The sequence below is a fragment of the Hevea brasiliensis genome, chromosome 4 (genome assembly GCF_030052815.1).
Source record: "Hevea brasiliensis isolate MT/VB/25A 57/8 chromosome 4, ASM3005281v1, whole genome shotgun sequence".
Classification (NCBI taxonomy): Eukaryota; Viridiplantae; Streptophyta; class Magnoliopsida; order Malpighiales; family Euphorbiaceae; genus Hevea; species Hevea brasiliensis.
In genome coordinates, this window is record NC_079496.1 from 17,389,483 (window position 1) to 17,409,103 (window position 19,621).

Below are 19,621 nucleotides of genomic sequence, written 5' to 3' on the forward strand. Positions count from 1 at the left end.
TTTGGTTTTCTTTGATTTCGGTTCGGTTCGATTCATTTCAATTCGATTTTCTTTGATTTTCTATATATATTAATAATTTCGGTTCAGTTCGGTTTTTTTGAATTTTTTATGGAAATAACCGAATTGAACCGATTAACCGAAATTATCAAAATTATAAATCAAATTGAACTGATTGAATTTTAAAATCGAACCGATTGAACTGAATTAAATCAATTCGATTCAATTTTTCGATTTAAACTGAAAATTGCTCTCCCCTACATACAATGACAATTGTAAGAAATAATTTTCCTAAATCCAGTCCAGCAACGTGAACAACTATTTAAAAGTACCATAAGTTTCCCATGAAATCAATGATAACTTGCCTTTCCTACTCAAAATGTCAAAATTTTACTTTAAAAAGCCAATTCATTGCAAAAAATTATGCTTTCTTTTTTCTTCATAATAAAAAGTACTAAAAAACATTTCAAATCAACCAAAAAGAAGTCAAACTGCCATTGTCATAACCAAATATTTTCATTAAAATCAGTAAAACAAAGGTTAAAACAATCATTCAATGGCCACATAAATTATCATTAATCAAGTGGACCATAAAGGGATTAATTATTTTGAGTGGGTCCAAAAAAATATTTGGTACAAAATTTTATGTGTCGGAGTAGTTGGATTAAATTAGTTAATTGGATTAATTAAATTAAATTATTAATTGGTTTAACCAGTTGAATTTATCTTTAAAATTTTCTCTTATGTCTTAAAACGTTATAATTTAAAAAAAAATTATTTTATTTGAATTAAATTATTTGAACAATTTAAATTGTCAAACTAATCAAAAAAATTGATTCACTAAATATTTTAGATATTACATTAATTTTAATTTTAATAATTAAATTAATTAGATTATTTCTTATTTCATATGAATATTTTCTATAATAAAAATAAGGATCTCATTAATAAAATACAAAATTTTCCTAATTAGTTAATTAATATGTCATGTTAACAATTTTAAATATTTTTCATATGCCAAATAATTTGATTATTAAAAGTGAAATAAATATAAAAAATTGAAATCAAATAGATAAAATTTAAAATTTTAATTAAAATTAAAAATACATAAAAATGTTTAAATTTTTTTAATCATTGATCGTATAAAATAACTAATATGTTAAAAATATATGTATAAAACAAAAAATCCTTAGTGGGCATTTAAAAATAATTGAATACTTACAATATTAAATATCCACTACATCCTATTTTTGGAGAGTTGTTTATGACTTTTTTAATTTATTATTATATTATAATTTTGTTTATTAAAAAATAAATTATAAGTAATAAATATAGGTCTTAATTATAATTTTAATAATTTTAAACATAATTTTAATAATATATCTATATTTTTTAAAAAATTATTATATTTAAATTATAAAAATGAATTAATTTCAATGAAAAAAAAATATATTATTGGATGAAGTGGTTAAGGGAATTCAGAATGGAAATTAAAAATCAAGTAATCATAAAATTCAGTATAATTATGGTTTTTACTATAATTTTGGTTTTCTTAATTTAATAATAAAAAAAAAATAAATTAAAAATCAAGTAATAATAATTTTAATTGTTAAAATGAGCAGCTTTCTTGAAATTTGATGAATTTATTATCTCAATGGGTGGTACATCAAGGTCATTCAAAATATTAATTATGTACTTCTAAAATTAGATTAAAATTATGCTAATTTTGATTATTTTTTTTATACATTTTCAGAGGATGACAAATTAATTTTATATTTCTAAAATTTAATTAAAATTATGCTACTTTTGATCACCATAATTTTGTTTCTGTTTATTCTAAATTTCTACTTTTGAAATTAAATTATGGTAATTATTTAAAAGTTTTTTTTTTAACAAAGTTTAACAAATTTAATATTTTTATTTTTTTTATTAAAAATAAATACACATAAACTTAAAAAAGGAGATGCTTCTTAATAAAACTATATTTTTAATTAATAAACATGGAATAATTTATCTTATATTATGTTAATGATAATAAAGAAAGGAGTACGAATAAAGTTCGGACACAGAGGTTCATTAAAAGGGTGCGCGTGGAGGTGTGAGAAACAAAAACAAACAAGAAAGCGAATGTCTTCTACGCATTCGCATTGGGTTTCCTTCCTCAGCTAATGCAAAAAGCTGTCCCCCTTCGCATTATGTCCACGCGCTGCGACAATAAATGTCATTAAATAATTGCACTACCACCACCACCACCACCACCAATAAATTGTATATTTATTAATTTATGTATTTAATATTAATATTCACTGGCAACTGAATCTTTCTTATTTTTAATTATTATTATTATTATTTATCATCGTCTGTGAACTTATTACTCTACTGCTCTGTTATACTCACAGTGCAATCTCTGTGCCCTAGATCTCTCTCTCATTGTCGCTCTTTTCCTCTACAAGCCCTAGATTTCTCTTTCTACTTCCTAGGGTTTCCACTTTCCTGCTGGTCGTTGTTGTTGTTTATTAAGTTAAGGTACAGGCTATGTATTGAGCGTGTTTCCACTGTTTTTCCAATTTTGAAGATTTTGTTGGATTTAGGGATTTGGTGGATGTGAGATGGTGGGGTTCATTGCAAGAAAGGCTAGCACTTTCTTTAGGTGTTTGGTTTGATCCTGTGTTTTTTAATTACTGTGGAGATTTTGGTGGTTTTGTTGGCTGGGATTTTGGGGGGGGAGATAAGGTTTTGGTGGTGGTGAAATTGCAGTCTTTTTTTTTTTTGGGATTTTAGGTTTATTGGATTTGACAAAGGATTGAAAATTCATAGCAAATGACTACTCATTGCTGAGATTTGCCCATGATTGTGGAGTTTTGACTGTTTGGTTGTTGTGGAATTGTAATCTTGAAGTGAATATGGTTATGTTCATTTGATTGTGTGGCTGCGGAAATAGGATTGATAGAATTTTGAGTTATATAGTTTAGATTATTTTCTTTATTTCTCTAGGGAATATGTTTCGGTTGTGTTTAATGAAAATGGGAAAGGAAGAATATAGAATTGTAAAAATGAAAATTTTGAAGGGCAGTTATTGATTCTAAAACAGGGTGTTGTTGGAGGTCGTTTTTGTGCATGATGGGTTGCATTTGCTGTAAACCCTCTGCAATTGAGGATAGCAAAGAGAGCCCAAGAGAGCGGCTCTCTAGCAAGGCCTCATCAGACTTGCGGTTATCAAGGGCCACCTCTTCTAGGAGGGAGGAAGCATATCGAGTGAAAGATCGATATGATAGTAATGATGGAAGAGCAATGTTGATTGATAAGCATTCAAATGGTTCTGTTAGATTGCATGGTGCTGAGAACGTTGATAGGAAGAGGGAGAAGATGGAGTATACTGTAGCTCAACATCCAGGGATGGGTAGCATACCAAAAGCGACTGAAGGGGAGCAAGTTGCAGCTGGATGGCCTTCCTGGCTAGCTGCGGTGGCTGGAGAAGCAATCAGGGGATGGCTGCCACGGCGTGCAGATTCTTTTGAGAAGCTAGATAAAGTATGCTTTTTCTTTTGTCTTGTTTTTTAGTTCAGTTTCACTGTATATCACTATAATAGTGGTTATGACTTATGAGATTACCAGTTTTTTTGGTTAATTAATGTAATTGCAAATACCTTTTAGTTCGACATAGAGTTTTGTTTTGAATAAATGCTGCTTTATTGAAAATTCACCGTGTTAATTCTAAAACTGAATGATAGAAAAACATGCCTAAAGCAATTTTGGAAGATCACAATTGCAAGTGATAATGAGAACCTAATAGAATAACATTAACGGCATCCTTAAGACATGCCCTTTCTTGGTGTGACTATGAGTGGGCATGTAGGATGGGTTTTATGGAGTTGAAATTTTCTAGCTTTTGATAAAGATAGGTTAGGAAAAAAAATATGGAAATAATATTTCTTGCCATTCAGTGGCTTTAGCTTTTAAAATTGCAATTTTTTTATATAGACAAGCTGGCAGAAAAAGTTCAAAAGAGAAATCGCAAATTTAATCTTTTACTGATACAGTGTGTAATTATAGCATGCTTAAAATAGGTCTTTCAAAAGTTGCTGACTCTTCTGTGTAGCCATGCAAGGTCTAGGAATTCTTTTGGTTGTATAAAAAAAATGCAACGCCTAGGAAGCATAGTAGAGTTTTGATTGACTATTGAATGACTTCAATGATTACATAATTTACATTAAACAAGGATCCTACTGTTCTGCAATTAGCAAGAAGTAATTAATGATGCTCAGATGCTTAAAGGTTTAAAATGTTTTGATAACTACTGTATGTTGTTTCTTGTAATAGTAAGATCAGAGGTCTGTCTGCACAAGCTGTTCCAAGAGTGGTGAAGAAATATAGGAGGTTTTTTTTTTTTTTTTTTTTTTTTTTTTTTCTCTTTGTAATAAGAGATTATGTCAGAGTTACTTGTTATGGATTTAGGAATATTTAAAAAGTATCAGTTTCAAACATGAATTTACCTTTATTATTGGTGTCTCTGTGCTACTTAGCAACTCATGGTATACGCGTAACTTCCTACCAACATACTATTCAAATCAGGCGTTCATCCTCTAGGAATTTGTTAGAGGTTCAGTTTGATGCAGAAGGTTGAAACTTTAACACAAAGACAGAGTTGTAGAAAATTCCATGATTAGAGAAAAAACATTGAACACAATTGCACACATATTGAAGAGTGCATCATGTATTCTAAAAGTCACATAAGAATGGTACAAAATGGTATCAATAGTTAGTGCAATAAATTCTTTTGGTTAAGTTGGGAAGATTTGTGTTCTGAGATTGCATCTTGATTGGACTGGGAAATTGGCATATGTGCTAAGAAGTATCTTATTCGTTCTAACTTCTTACCATATGCACTAGGACCAGGGCCTAGGACTGCTTTTATCCGTTTCTTGTTTGTATATGATAGAGTTGTATTGTAGCCGTTAATTCTCTAAGTGTACAATTTTAAGTAAAACCATCAGAATTTTCTTTCTTGTTCCTACAAGTGCTTGTTGAATGGTTTTTCCTTTTTCCTTTATCTACTGTGGTCCTCTTCATGTTGAAATTACCTGGCAGTTCTTTTTGTTCTTCTTTTGCTGATCTTCATTTTAATGCAGATTGGCCAAGGAACTTACAGTAATGTTTATAGAGCTCGTGACCTTGATCAAAAGAAGATTGTTGCTTTGAAGAAAGTAAGGTTTGACAATCTGGAACCCGAGAGCGTTCGCTTTATGGCCAGGGAAATTCATATTTTGCGTAGGCTTGACCATCCTAATGTGGTAAAACTTGAGGGTCTAGTTACATCAAGAATGTCTTGCAGTTTGTACCTTGTATTTGAGTACATGGAGCATGATTTAGCTGGGCTTGCCTCACATCCTGGTCTGAAGTTTACAGAGCCACAGGTTCTGATAAAAGCTTTGTCATCAGGAATTATGTCTGTCATATGCTTGTTTGCATTGTATCCAGCCATATGGTCTGACTTATGTATTTGTTGTTAGGTGAAATGTTACATGCAACAACTTTTAGAGGGACTCGATCACTGCCACAGCCGTGGTGTTCTGCATCGTGACATAAAAGGTTCCAACTTATTAATCGACAACAATGGTATCTTAAAAATTGCAGACTTTGGTCTAGCAAGTTTTTATGATCCAACTCATGTTCAACCACTCACAAGTCGTGTTGTAACACTTTGGTACCGTCCTCCGGAGCTTCTTCTGGGAGCCACTTGCTATGGGATTGCTGTTGATTTATGGAGTACAGGTTGCATACTTGCTGAACTATATGCTGGCAAGCCTATTATGCCTGGAAGAACTGAGGTACCTATCTTCTTTTTCTTATTTCCTTTTTTTTTTTAGAAATAATTTTTTTCTGGGGCTTGACCCAACTGCTTTTTCCTTTTCATTGCTTATTATTTCTCAAGACATTATGCCATAGTGGAAATTATTATATGTTTTGGATAATCAATATTGAAGTTGTAATTTGTTCACTAGGTCAGCATTATTTCTGTAACCATGTCTCATTATGATCTGTTGTTGCTGAAAATATGGAATTGCATGAGCCCATAGCATTGGCAGTGAAATTTTTAATGGGAGTTCTAGGATTATGCTTTTTCAGTTTGAGTCTTTTGAATAAATACTAGCCGTTTGGTACATGTATTGCACATGATTATTGTGTTTTTTAACTTGTGGATAGATTTATTTTTACAAGAGTTATATAGCTATTATATATATGAAGCACAATAGTCCTCTTAAAAAGATTGGGGTAAACTAAGAATAATTGGTTGATTTCATGTCTTCTCTTCAAAATTTTGTAATTCATTCTCAAAACCACCCATCAAAATTAGATAACATCTCACAGCTACTTCGTCAAATAACTTCAAAGCCGTAGTTGTTAGGTGCAACCCACATGAAGGGCAAACCTCAGTGCCTCTACAGCTAAAAGCCTCAGCACCTGAGAATCTTCGACCAGGCGCAAGGCGCACCTAAGGTGTGCCTTAGTGATATACATATTTGTTATTATTTTATTATTATTATTTTTTGACCTAATTTGTCCCACACCAAGCATAAAGGAAATAGCTTTTTTCCCTCCTAGATTGAAATCTATCTCCAATGGAAAAGGGGAAAACAAAAGGGTAGAAGAGAAGATCAAAATCTGTTGCTCGCCCCATCCACTTGGGTTTTCTCTGTAATATCTATCATTTAATTTTTATCTTTCTTCTCTCCTTTTTTATTTTCTGTCTTGGGACTACTTGTGTTTACTTCAGTAATTTTTTTTTTCAATTTGTTGTGCTGCGGCCTTATCCGCCTATATGAATGGCAACTTTTAGCCTTTTTTCCCCCTTTGCCTTTGCTTGCTGTGGGCCTGTGGCCTTCTCCTCCTGCGTGATTTTGTGTCTGGCTGTCCGCCTTTGCTGGGTGTAAGGAGATATTATCTGTTGCATGGAATATCCTTGATGATATACTAAACTAGTGGAAAATCCAATAATGCTAGAAATTAATAAAATATCAATGGATGTTTGTGATTTATAATTAATAAACAAGAGGATGAGTATAATGAGGATGATGAAGGTGTAGGACATGAAGAAGAAGAGTTTGATGAAGAAGAAAATTATGATAATTTTGATGAAGATTGAAGTGTAGTTATTTTAGAATATAGGATGGTTTTTAAGACATTGATTTCTATTTTAGCTTTATTTTATTTTGATTGTAAAAATATTTTATTTTTGTATTTTTCTGTACTTCTGTTTTGCAGATTGGTAATTTTGACAAGTTTGGTTAAATAGAGCAATATCTATGATTATTTGATTTTAGTTTTATTTTTTTGCACCTCACCTCATTCAAGTGAGTGCCTTGCGCCTAGGCTCAAAGACTTTGCACCTAAGTGCACCTTGCACGTTTAATAACTATGTTCAATGCATTCTCATTTAATATTGGGAGAAGAAAGAGAAGGAGGGGGGGGGGGGGGGGGTGTGTTGGTTGTTGATGGGAGTTGAAGGGATGTGGATGTTGTGGTGTTATCTTGCCAACTGTATCTTTTCTTCTTCTGTTTAATATTGAGCAGTATATATATGTTGTATAATTATCAATTCTTTCTTCTCGACCTCTTTACTAAACAAGGAGAATGTACATTACTCTTCATCTTCCTCCAATCCTTCATTAAAACATCCAAATCAGACAGCCTTTTATTTACTTTGCACTACCCCCCTTTCTCTCTTCCTTTTAGCAATTGTTCACATTCTCTTCAAACTCCTAAACACAGCATGGAGATATTGTCAAATAACATATAATATGTGGTGTTCAACTTGATATCAGTGGTTGAGATATGCCAAGTGTTGGTTGGTTCTTTTGCATTGCTATTTCACTATTTACTGCTCTGTGTTAACTTTTATATATCCTTTATTTTATATAACTTTCTTCTACAAAATGTTAAACAAATATAGTTAAAGCATAGAGTTTCTGCGACTTTTGGCATTCTTTTCCAAATGTTAAAGGGCATTCATTGAGTGCATCAGGGCCTCTGGTATCTTTCATTGTTGGGATTCTGTATATTGCACTATGGGAAGGAAATTTTCAACAATCCAATGTAGATTCGCAATAAGCTGGAAGCTTTCTTTTTTCATCACTACAGAAGTGTGGGTATTCACCAACTTTTAGACAAGGAAAATAAAATTTACGAAATAGACATGGCAGAAAGTTTGCAGTAGTGGCATGGGCTACTTTTTTGTATCCTCATTGGTGCATTGTGAATATTGGAGTGCAAGCCCATGTGTAGGTTATAGTCAAAATTTACTTAAAGAAACTTACTAAACTACTCAAGAATGAAAAAAAAAAAGACAATTGCGTAGGGAATTTTGATCCCTTTTCAGTGTTTCCCCCCAACTTATCTACTCCAATGAAAACATGAGAGGAGATTTATTTCTTTTAATTTTCTTTTGATTGGCACTGGCTAGCCCTATGCAAGAATTTTATAATCACACTTTATAGAATGATTCTAATGTAATAATTTAATTCAATTCAATTCTATTAAAGGATTAATTTCAAATGATTTTATAATAAAATTATTGTGTTGGAATAAATTTTAAAATGATAGAATTCATTTGAATTTTATTGTTTGGAACAATTGACAAATGAAATGAATGTACTTTCCTATTTTACCCTTATTTACAGAGTAACAAATATACCTAAGTAGGAGCTTTTGGGTTTAAATAGAAGGCTTCATTAAATGAAGTGAGTTACTTCAAAATGATGTCTCTTATGGCAAGGATTTATTTCTTTCAAAATGACTTTTTTTTTTTTTTTAAAACTAAAGGAATTGAATTCTATTAATTTTAATGTTTCCAAACATGAGAATTGGTCAAATAGAATAGAATAGAATAGAATAGAATTCTTTTATTTTTTGATTTTCCAAACAAAACCAATATGTATATTGATGTAGAAATGGTTTAACAGAAGAGAAAAGGAAAAAAAGGAAAGTAGAAATAGATGGTTATCTTATGAAGCATGTTTGCTTTCTGCATCCGTACGTTTAGCTTGTCCCTATTTTTATCTCATTGTGAAACTTTGGTTATATAAATAGTTGATGAGTTATTGTACGTCTGTGCATTGTAGGTGGAGCAGCTGCATAAAATTTTCAAGCTGTGCGGCTCACCTTCTGAGGATTATTGGAAAAAATCAAAATTGCCTCATGCAACTATCTTTAAGCCTCAACAACCTTATAGACGCTGTGTTGCAGAAACATTTAAGGAGTTCCCTGCGCCAGCTTTAGCACTTATGGAGACCCTGCTCTCTATTGACCCTGTAGATCGTGGTACTGCAGCTTCTGCTCTGAAGAGTGAGGTATGAAATATAGTTGGCAATATAACAGTAGTTGCTTGAAAATCCTTTGAAATGTGCGACTTTAGGATCTTGATATTAATTCATCACTAATAGGTCAATTTTAATTAGATGTATGTGATGCACATGGCATTAAACAAATACTTGGATTTCAGTTGCATATATATAGGCACACTCCTTTTATGGTATTTTTATTCATTTTTTGATTTATTTGATATGTATTTTCTGTGAATTTTTTATTCTTGCCATTGAGAAACATTGTGAAACAGAAGTTTAGTATCATGAGGTGGTCGAAGACTATTTTGATTTTTCTCCCATCAGATCCTAGAATTTAAGAGGTTGATTGAAGGCTAATAGAATTATGTGGAAGTTGTTTTCTTGGAAATAATTAATAGAAGCATTTGTGCTATGAGCATTCTTTCATGCTCCAGCTCAGCTGCGCCTTTTTTTTTAAATTTTATTGTTTGAGTAATTATTTTCAACTTTTAATTTTTGAAAATTTTTTCATTGGCTTCAAGCTGATATTATCAATCTATTTTACCCTTTAGATCTTCCCCTCTTTTTATATATATATATATATATATATATATATATAATTACATTTTCTTTGTGGTAATTCCAACATTGGTTTGATCTACATTTGAAATCCAGAATGGTTGGCTTTTCTGTACACCTTGGCTCAGATAAATAGGTAGTTGTAGATTGTAGCTGTGTTAGATCTCAGCCAAGGCTTTACATGCAGGAAGATGACCAGTTGATTACCTTACTTTTGCTTAAGTTACAATTGTTTGGACAATACGATATTAACAGACTGAAATGGAATGCAAACTTCATGCCAACTTATAATGGGGGCATCATTGCATTGTGCCTCCTCATGGCATACTGCCATCCTCTAGAGAGGAGCAGCTCAGTTAGGTTCCGGTGGTTCAATCTTATGCTCTTAAACATAATTGCTGGTAGGCATTTTACTTGTTCTCAAAGTAATGATGTAGCGATAGGTTAGTAGGGGGACAAGGGAGAGGGGAACAAGGGAGAAGGGGAAGGGGGAGGCCTAAGATGAGGTGGAGAGAAGAAGTATCAAAGGATTTACAAGTCTTGGATATTGATTTGACCTGGTTTCTAACATAGCTGAATAGCAAAAAAGAATCTATATTGGCGGCCCCAACTAGTTTGGGATTAAGGCTTAGTTGTTATGAAAGTCATGACGTTGGTGGTTTTTTTTTTTTGAACTAATCTTAAAATGGGAGTTTATCGAATATTATATGGTTACAGAAGCTATTTTCGTAGCTCTCTATGGCTAGGGCAACAGCGTTGCCAATGAAAAAAATTAAGGGACTAAAAGGCCCTCCAATCTGCATTATCTCTGTTTGCTGATTTCACCCATGATTGCTGACAGGCATTTTACTTGTTCTCAAAGTGATGTTGTTGGTGGTTTTTTCCTGAATTAATCTTCAAATGGGAGTTTATAGAATATTGTATGGTTACGGAAGCTATTTTCATAACCCTGTATGGCTAGGGAACAGTGTTGCCAATGAATAAAAGTACACGACTAAAAAGAAAGACTAAAAAGCCCTTCAATTTCGATAATCTCTTTTTGCCTGCTACCTCTGCACAATAGTCATCTCATATATTTTTAAAATTTTTTAATTTCATTTTTGAATAACAATTGGAATACAATGCCACAATTATATCACCAAAAGTACTCTTTTCAAATTCTTCTTTGCTTTCTGAGTCAATGCCAAAACAGATGCCAAATCTATCAGCATTGAATGAAATAGCCTTATTAATATTAAGTAGACTCAGAAATAGTTTTAGATTCCATGGATCTCCACTACTGTCTCTCTTTCAATTTTTTTTGTTTTTCATGATGACTACTATTGCTAGTAAAACTGAACCTTTCCATTTCTTCCATTTGCACTTGATGAAGGGAAGAAATTATATGCTTGCATTCTAACATTCTGTTTGGGAATGAAAGTGGGGAGGAAAGAAAATAAAGGAGGAAAATATGAAAAGATTTCTTAATATATTTTCCCTCATTTTGTTTGGATGAGAGGAAAATAAAAGGAAAGATTCCCTCCTTTAGTTTTCCTCCCACTTTGTTTCCATTTTCTCTCCAAATTGGAGAGATTCAAATAAGGTGGTCCCAAGGGAAAATTTGTGTTTACTTTCCTCCTTCCCAAACGAGGCAATTCTCTTTCCTCTTCTTATTTCCTACCTATTATTTTCTTCCCTCCTTATTTTCCACTCTCCCAAACAAATGGTAAAAGGTAGAGATGACATGAATAGTGGGAAAGAGATGGTGATTAATGAGAAAGATGAAGAGAGAGAGACTAGAGCATGGATGGGAAAATAAATAAAGGAATCTGATTAACAGACTTATTGTAACTTCTTATTCAAAAAATTAGCTGTGGCCTTATTTAAAGTTTATGTAGACTTAGCCCCAGTCTTGATGATAGTTTACGAAGACTGCTGATCTTAAATTTTATGTTTTATTTAGGGAGTTTTCTAGATTGGAGTTTGGAGATCCCTTTAGGGAGTTTTTATTATCTATTGTTCCATTTTAAAAATTGTGGCCAATGTGCAGTTTTGGACTTTCATATTGGTTATAAACAGTTAGTATTAAATCCTTTACACACATATATATGCGCGCACATAGACATATATGGGTGGCTGAGGTTGGCATTTATTTATATTTTGTTTTGTAAGTTCATTGTTGATAGTCCTTGACTTCTTTGGTATGTGTTTTACAGTTCTTTACAACAAAGCCACTTCCTTGTGATCCTTCAAGTCTGCCCAAGTATCCTCCCAGCAAAGAGTTTGATGCAAAACTACGGGATGAGGAAGCTAGAAGGTAATGATTTTAGAAAAATAGGAAATGTATAATATCTGAAGAGTGAATTGTTTATTTAATCTGTAGTTGCTGAGCTGCAATTTGTAACATCACAAATTTCTTTGATGGCCCAAAATAAAATTTTGCTCTGAAGGAAATTTATGTTTGGGCATTTAGTAGAACTTGCCTGAATCACTTTGTGACTAGGAGTGTCCAACTTTAATAACTGAATTTGTGGGACTCTGGATACTAGTTGGCTTCTGTTGACATTATTTTGAGATAGAATTAGGCTGTATTGGCTTAATGTGTTGACATGTTGGTTCGTCTGATTTATGGTGGGTTTACTTGATGAGGTAGTGATCTGTTTTTCTGCACTTCCACCACTGCCAAATTTATGAACTGTTAGGGTAGCATTGTTGCTGATAATCTTGCTTTTGTGCCCATTAACAGACAAGGAGCTACTGGAGGCAAGGGCCAGAGACCTGACATTGACAGAAGAGGAACAAGAGAATCTCGAGCAATCCCAGCACCAGATGCCAATGCTGAATTAGTCTTATCAATGCAGGTAAATCTTCATATGCCTTGTACAGACGTGAGGGTTTGTGATTAGGAGGTTTTGATGTTGTCTTGTTGGGTCACTAATCTAGCACATGGATTCCACTAGGAGGAAAAGCAATAAGGAGAAAATTTAAAAGTAAACAAAAAAAAAATAATAATAAATTAAAGGAGAAAAAAAAGACCATGTCTGGGGGAAGAAGAAGCTAGCTTCTGATTGTGAAACTCTCCAAAAATTCAAGTAAACAGGTTGGTGCATGAGACAGTGGTTGGCAGAGCACCTCATACTGCACTCTTGTTGCCCTTCCTTGCTTCTTAAACTTTTTTCTGCATAAGTGTTCATTGAGTGGAGTAGGAATGGTAATTGTTTTTGAACCCAATCTGATCCACCCCAAACCTAACAAAATTTCCCCGACCCCAATATTGTGCTGGGGGGAGATAGGGAGACCTTCACCCCACCCTGAATCCTCGTAAGCTGCCCTGCACAACAATATATTATTATTTTTTATTAAAAATAATTTATTTCTATATATTTATGTATTTAAATACTATAATTTTAGCGAAAAATATAAGTATATTATTAAAATTATGTTTAAAACTTATATTTCTAACTTATAATTGGTTTTTTAGAAAATAAATTTATATTATATAATAATAAATTGAAATAAAAAAATAAAAAAAGAAAAGTCCCCACGGGGGAAGTTCCTGCCCCGAACCCGAACTCCTGTGAGGCGGGGATGGAGGGAGTGATCCCCACCTCTGACAGTTGTGTTGGAGATGAAGTACTTGTAATGTCTCATGTAGAATTATGGTTTACCCTTTCTCCTTTTCCTTTTTTGTATTTTGTTTAATTTGATGTTCTGTTTTAGTTCTATAAGTAGTCATATTAATGAGATTGCTTTCTTATCACAGAAAAGACAAGGTCAGTCAAATTCTAAGAGCCGGAGTGAGAAGTTTAACCCTCATCCAGAAGATGTAGCTTCTGGTTTTCCAATTGATCCACCTAGACCATCACAAGTTGTGGAATCGAGTGTAGATCCACATGGGCATCAGCATAAGAAAGCCTCCCATTCTGGGCCATTGGCCCACCGTTCTGCTTGGGCAAAGGCTGGTAGAACCCTAGATGATGCTCCAAAAGTTTCTACTGGGGCTGACTTGTCAACAATGTCAGGCTTAGTGGCAGCAAGAAGGAGTTTATTATCTGAAGACCACAGAGAAAGGTCTGGCCCATCACAGCCAGAAGTTCCTAAATTAATGGCGAGGTTTCCAGGGTCCTTCAAGGAAGCCTCGGAATCCCTTGTCCAGGATCAAAAGCATTACTCTCAGGGCATTGCAAGCTCTCACCAAAAAGAAGATGGAAGAATCAGCAATAATGATCCAGTCCTTGTAAGTAGTTCGGGGGATCTCTCTCTCTCTCTCTCTCTCTCTCTCTCTCTCTCTCTCTCTCTCTCTGTTTTCTGCCAAATTTTTCTCATCTAAATCTTTAGGAAATGAAAAGCTTGGACAATCTTTTGACTGCCAAATTTTCTGTGTCATTAAGCAAGTTCTTTGTACATATTGTCATCAAGCAAGCAACATATTTTAAAATCTAACTGTAGAACTTCACAGGGCTGATCCATTTGTTCTTTCTCTGTTTTCCCGGTGAATGCTTACCTTCAGTTTTCATGCCTTTTGGTGGTTGACTGATCCCTGGTCTTGTTATTTGTATATTTCTCAGGTTGGCTATGGGTCAAAGGATCACAAAATTCACTATTCTGGTCCATTGTTAGTTCCATCAGGAAAAATGGATCAAATGCTGAAGGATCATGATCGCCAGATCCAAGAAGCTGTCAGACGAGCTCGTATTGACAAGGCAAAGGTCAAAAAAGTTCAGGTTGATGGGAACCAAATATCAACCAATTCAATATTTGTTTCTGGTCGCTAAGCCTGATTAAGCCCCCCACATAAATGTCAAGAGGATCACTGCAGAATAAGTTGCCTGTTGGTTTTCTTGCGTTAAAAATGAGTAAAATAGTTAGGTGGGGTTTTTTGTATAGGGCTTGTTCTTAGAAAGATAGTGGCATATAGCTAATTGATAAAGCATTCACTTCTCTCTGCAGTTTATCATGTGTAGTTACGTTTCATTCTGCCACTGCAATTTCTGAATTATGGGCCATTCTTGTAGAGCATTTTTAGTAGTCATAAGCTGTAGATTATCTGGAAAAATATGACTTTGTGGTGTTAAAGAAAGAAATGTTGAATCCACCATGCTTAATTGCAGAATAGCTTTTCAAGCTCCTGCAAGAGAGGGATTTCTTCACTATCATTGAAGTAAAACATTTTCTTCTCTTTATTCCAAGTTTCTTTACAACTGACTGGTATACTTTAACGAATCTTTGAATTAATAAGCTTGATGATGATGAAGGATTGGCTCTCTCTACCCTAAAAAAAGGGTTTGTAGCCTTAATGTCACCGCATAGGCCAGCTAGATTCCGGCTTGATTTCCCTCGCTGAGAGATGCTGCATTTTCCATTGCAAGAGCAAACTTGCCATTCCAGCGATTCCCGCCAGGAACTCGTAGTCTCTTGCCTTTTGCTTCTTTTTTCACCTTCTTCATTTCTCCTTCTAAGAACAATGTCTCTGGCCATGGTCTAGTCTTCTTCACTCTTAATGCCTGGGGATCACTCTCCTTATAAGAGCAATTGTCCGGCCATGGCCGTGGTCTTGTTTCTCTTACCTTTATAAGAATTCCTAACTTTCCATCTTCACTCATCATTCTCTTGCCTTAATAAGAATCCTTCTTCATGCATCTGTAATTAATGACGATTTCTTCATTTGACCCGTTGAGCCTTGAATTGTGAATGGGTAGTCTAAATTGTATTGTATTACTGTTTACGTGCGGCTTTGATCAAATCATTAATGCATGTTTGTGCTTATAATGATTCTGAGTTCAATCTGGGGCTTGATAATATATGATAAGGAATGCTAGTCTCTTCTAATACTTGTCATATTAATCTTGTTAGTGATAAATAAGAGAGAATTTTGACTATTAAAGAAAGATAGAATGATGTGGATTAATAATATGAAAATGTTAAAAGTGTCTGTTAATGGAGATAGTGGCCAACACTCCTCGACATATGACTTCTTTTGGAGAGATTAACAAACATTAAGATGTTCGTTAAAATAATATTTAGGATATATTTGGTAGTGTTATCTTTTAGTAATTATTAACTTAATCCTTAACATTTAATTCAAAGAGAATTTAATTTAAAGAAAATATAAATATTAATGAGGTAAAAAGTAAATTTAATATATTTAAATAATTAGAAAAACATTAATGAGGGGTGGGTAATAATTACATTTTTTTTCTCCTATCAAACGTCCTATTAATATAACAAAAAAAATAGGTTAAACCTTTCATAAATTTTAATATATTTTTAATGATTTATCTATCTATTACTTTTTTTTTGCCTATTTTTATTTGTATTTTTATATGATAATTAAGAAAATAACTAAATTACATAAATTATAATAAATCACTATTTAATTTAATTAAATTATTTTGTATCTCACCTAATTAAGAGAGAAAAAAGAATTGTTAAGATGAATATTAAGAAATTGTATAAATAATTATTGTATTTAGTAGAAAAAAAAGTATAAAATAAAAAAAATAAAAATAATTAATATTTTTTATGTTCTAAAAATATTTATAAAAAAATAATAGATAAAAGTAAGTGGGGTAACAATTACTTTTAATTATTCCCTTAATTACTTAATGTTTGCCATGTTGATGGGGCTAAATTGACACACGTCATCATGTCGTCAATCTACATGAGTATCCAATTGTCCAATTTGAAAGCATATCATATTATTCGGCCTGATCAATCAAACAAATAAAGATCAAGCCCATTCAGTTTTATATATTTTAATTAATAAGTTATATAAAATATTTTTTTATAAATATTTTATATTTTAAAAATTTAATAATTTTATAAAATATTTAAATTCTATTCATAAAACATAATATAAAAAATTTATAAATATTATTATAAATAATATATATTTTATATTTAATTAATTATTTATACATTAGATAATAATTTTTAAAATGTAAAATTTAAATCTGTCATGAATATTATTCCTTAAACTCGAATTCGTGCTAAATACAATAATATATTGCGCAAATCATCTTATTAAGATTGATTCGGCTGGATTAAATTTACAAATCTTACTCCAATAATTGGGCATTAACCTATGTAAGTCCTTCAATCACATTTATAAATTTATGTCCTGTAACCCTAACAGAGTCTTTCTCAAAATTTTTTGCTTTAAAATAATTTTTAAAATTTTTTGTCTACAATGATTTTTTTAATACTTTTTGCGGTGCTTTTAACATTTTTTTTAATTATACCATACTAAAAAAATTATCAATGCGTTGACTCAATGAGCTCAAAGAATCATAAATTTTGATGATAACAAACTCAACTAGAATCAAACTAACCTTACTTTAAATGTTTTATTTTTCTAAGGATAAAGCAAAAGATTCATGAAGTTGATGGACTTATGTTTTAAAGAAAATATGACATTTTAAGATAATACAAGATGAATAAAAAACAAAAAAAAATAAAGAGAGAAAATGCTGCATTTCAAGCTACATTGAAGATCAAATTGAAGGCACATATAGTTTGAATATAGTTTAAGGATTTTAAGAATATTTGTGCAAATAATTGATGAGTAGAGCCAATGAAATCATTTTTTATTTCCTCAAATTTTTATCTTGAGTTTTTAGAACTTGTTTTTTAATCATTGAATAGCCTAAAAGTATTTTATTTTGGTTTGGTGAAAAGTTTTAATTTTTCAAAGTTAAGCATAAAAGTTTTTCTAGTATACAAATTGGTTTACTAATTGACTCAACTTTGCAACATCATAGAAAACGATAAAATAACAGCTATTTTCTTGAAATTTGAAATTGCAACGTTCAACTGAGTTCTCAAAACGGTCAGAAATGATTCAAGGCTACAAATACACTTACTCTTGATCATTTTGAACTTAATGAAAGTTGTTTTACTGTTCCAAATCTCTTAAAGTCATTAAAGCTTTCATTTAAAGTACTTCAATTATTTTTACTACTCATCATTGGCTTATTTACTCATCTATTCTTTATAGATTCTGTTGTAATAAGTGAGAGTGAGTTTTTTAAATACCTTGTTATCATTTATAAGAAGCCTTTCAAGCACCTATTGAAATTTGAAGGTATAAAGAGTTTGGGATAACATTTAGTAGAAGTGTAAAGCTACTTATAAAAGTTTTAGTGTGAATATTTGTAAATGGCTTTTTGTCTCTTGTCTTTAAAAGAGAAGAACAGTGAAGTGAATACTCAATGTGGGATCTTTAAGAGAGTAGATGTAGGCTAATTAAGCTGAATCACTATAAAAATTTCAGTGTTCAATTCTCTCAGCTCTTACCTTTTAAATTCTTGCATTTTACTTTCTGGTTGAGTTGATTTTGCTGAACTGAAAATTGATATAGTTTATTTTTATATTTGTTGCAAACTGACATAATCTGTCACCGTTGTATCTACTGAAGAACTAGTATAATTTGCTTACTGCTATGTCATGAAAATTGATATAACCCGTCTTCTATTATGTTTACTTTGCTGAGACTTAATTCAGTTAACTGCTCCATTTACTTAGTACTAATATATTTTGCTAGAAAAATATATTGAACCTGCTCAATTTCAATTTGTGTCAATTGTTTATTTGGTTATTTACACACACACTCTTTACATTATAAGACTTAAGTGAACTAAGCCATAATTTTTCAAAAGGTTTTGAGTAAGAACCGAAAAATTATAGTAGTCCAATTCACTCCCCTCTTGAATTTTTGAGGACATCACAATGTACTTTTAATTCTTATCAATTCCACTCTATTACTAATTGAGTCGTTAATTTACTCATGGGGACGTCATGTCACACCAATAATAGAGTATAATTGATAAAAATTGAAAAATATGGATTTAATTGATAATTTAATTAGCATAGAATATAATTAAAAAAAAAGTACATGTTTTTTTAATAATTTCTCAATTTGTATTAATTTATGCAAAAAAAAAGTTACTTAACGATTTAATTAATTTGATTGATTTGAAAATCTTTAACACAAAAATGCGCTAAATTAGTAGTAAAAAGATAAAAATAAAAAGAGAGAAATCTAAAATCATATGAAAAAAAGTAAAATTGAAAATTTTATAATATTTAAATATTAATACGAAATTAGTTTTGATGGTCGAAAAATATTATATACTCAACTTTAACAAGTTTGGGAGATTTAGTTGTTATTGTTGTTATATATATTTTAATTAATTATAGATGACTTTTATAATAAATATTTAAGGAATTTTTTTTAATCCTCAAATTATACTAGGGATGACATATAAAGTATTCATGAAATTTATTATATTTAATTCCAATAAGTATTTTAAATATTCCTAAATTTTATCGATTATATTACCTAAATAATACTTGAATGTGTATAAATTTAAATATTTAATAAATAATTTATATAAAATATAGATATAATTAATAATTTTAGAAGAAAATGCCCAAAAGTCCTGTGTTTTTAATTTTTTTAATTATACTTTAAACAAATTAAATTACCAATTAAACCTTAAGTTTGAGTTTTTTTTTTTTATAGTTCTGGTGTGTTTGATATAAGATTAAAAAATCAAGAATTAAATGTTACTCTTATAAATTTTAACATTTAAAAATGTAATATTTAACCTATCGAGAAGGTATAAATATTAATAAAGTAAAAAATTAACATACTCTTTTTAAATATTCAAATAACATTAATGAGAGATTAAAAGTTATAAGAGTAATAATTAACCTTTATTAACATCATACCAAACCCAGATTAA

General features: G+C 31.4%; 1 protein-coding gene across 1 annotated transcript; it reads left to right on the top strand.

Moving 5' to 3' along the window:
• Positions 1-2,287: 2,287 nt before the first annotated feature.
• Positions 2,288-15,058, top strand: LOC110651413 (probable serine/threonine-protein kinase At1g54610). The gene is made up of 8 exons (XM_058145477.1): positions 2,288-3,528; positions 5,127-5,411; positions 5,508-5,825; positions 9,117-9,344; positions 12,092-12,192; positions 12,622-12,736; positions 13,639-14,112; positions 14,444-15,058. The coding sequence occupies exons 1-8, from the start codon at positions 3,115-3,117 to the stop codon at positions 14,648-14,650; spliced, it is 2,142 nt and encodes a 713-aa protein (XP_058001460.1). The 5' UTR covers positions 2,288-3,114; the 3' UTR covers positions 14,651-15,058.
• Positions 15,059-19,621: the final 4,563 nt, after the last annotated feature.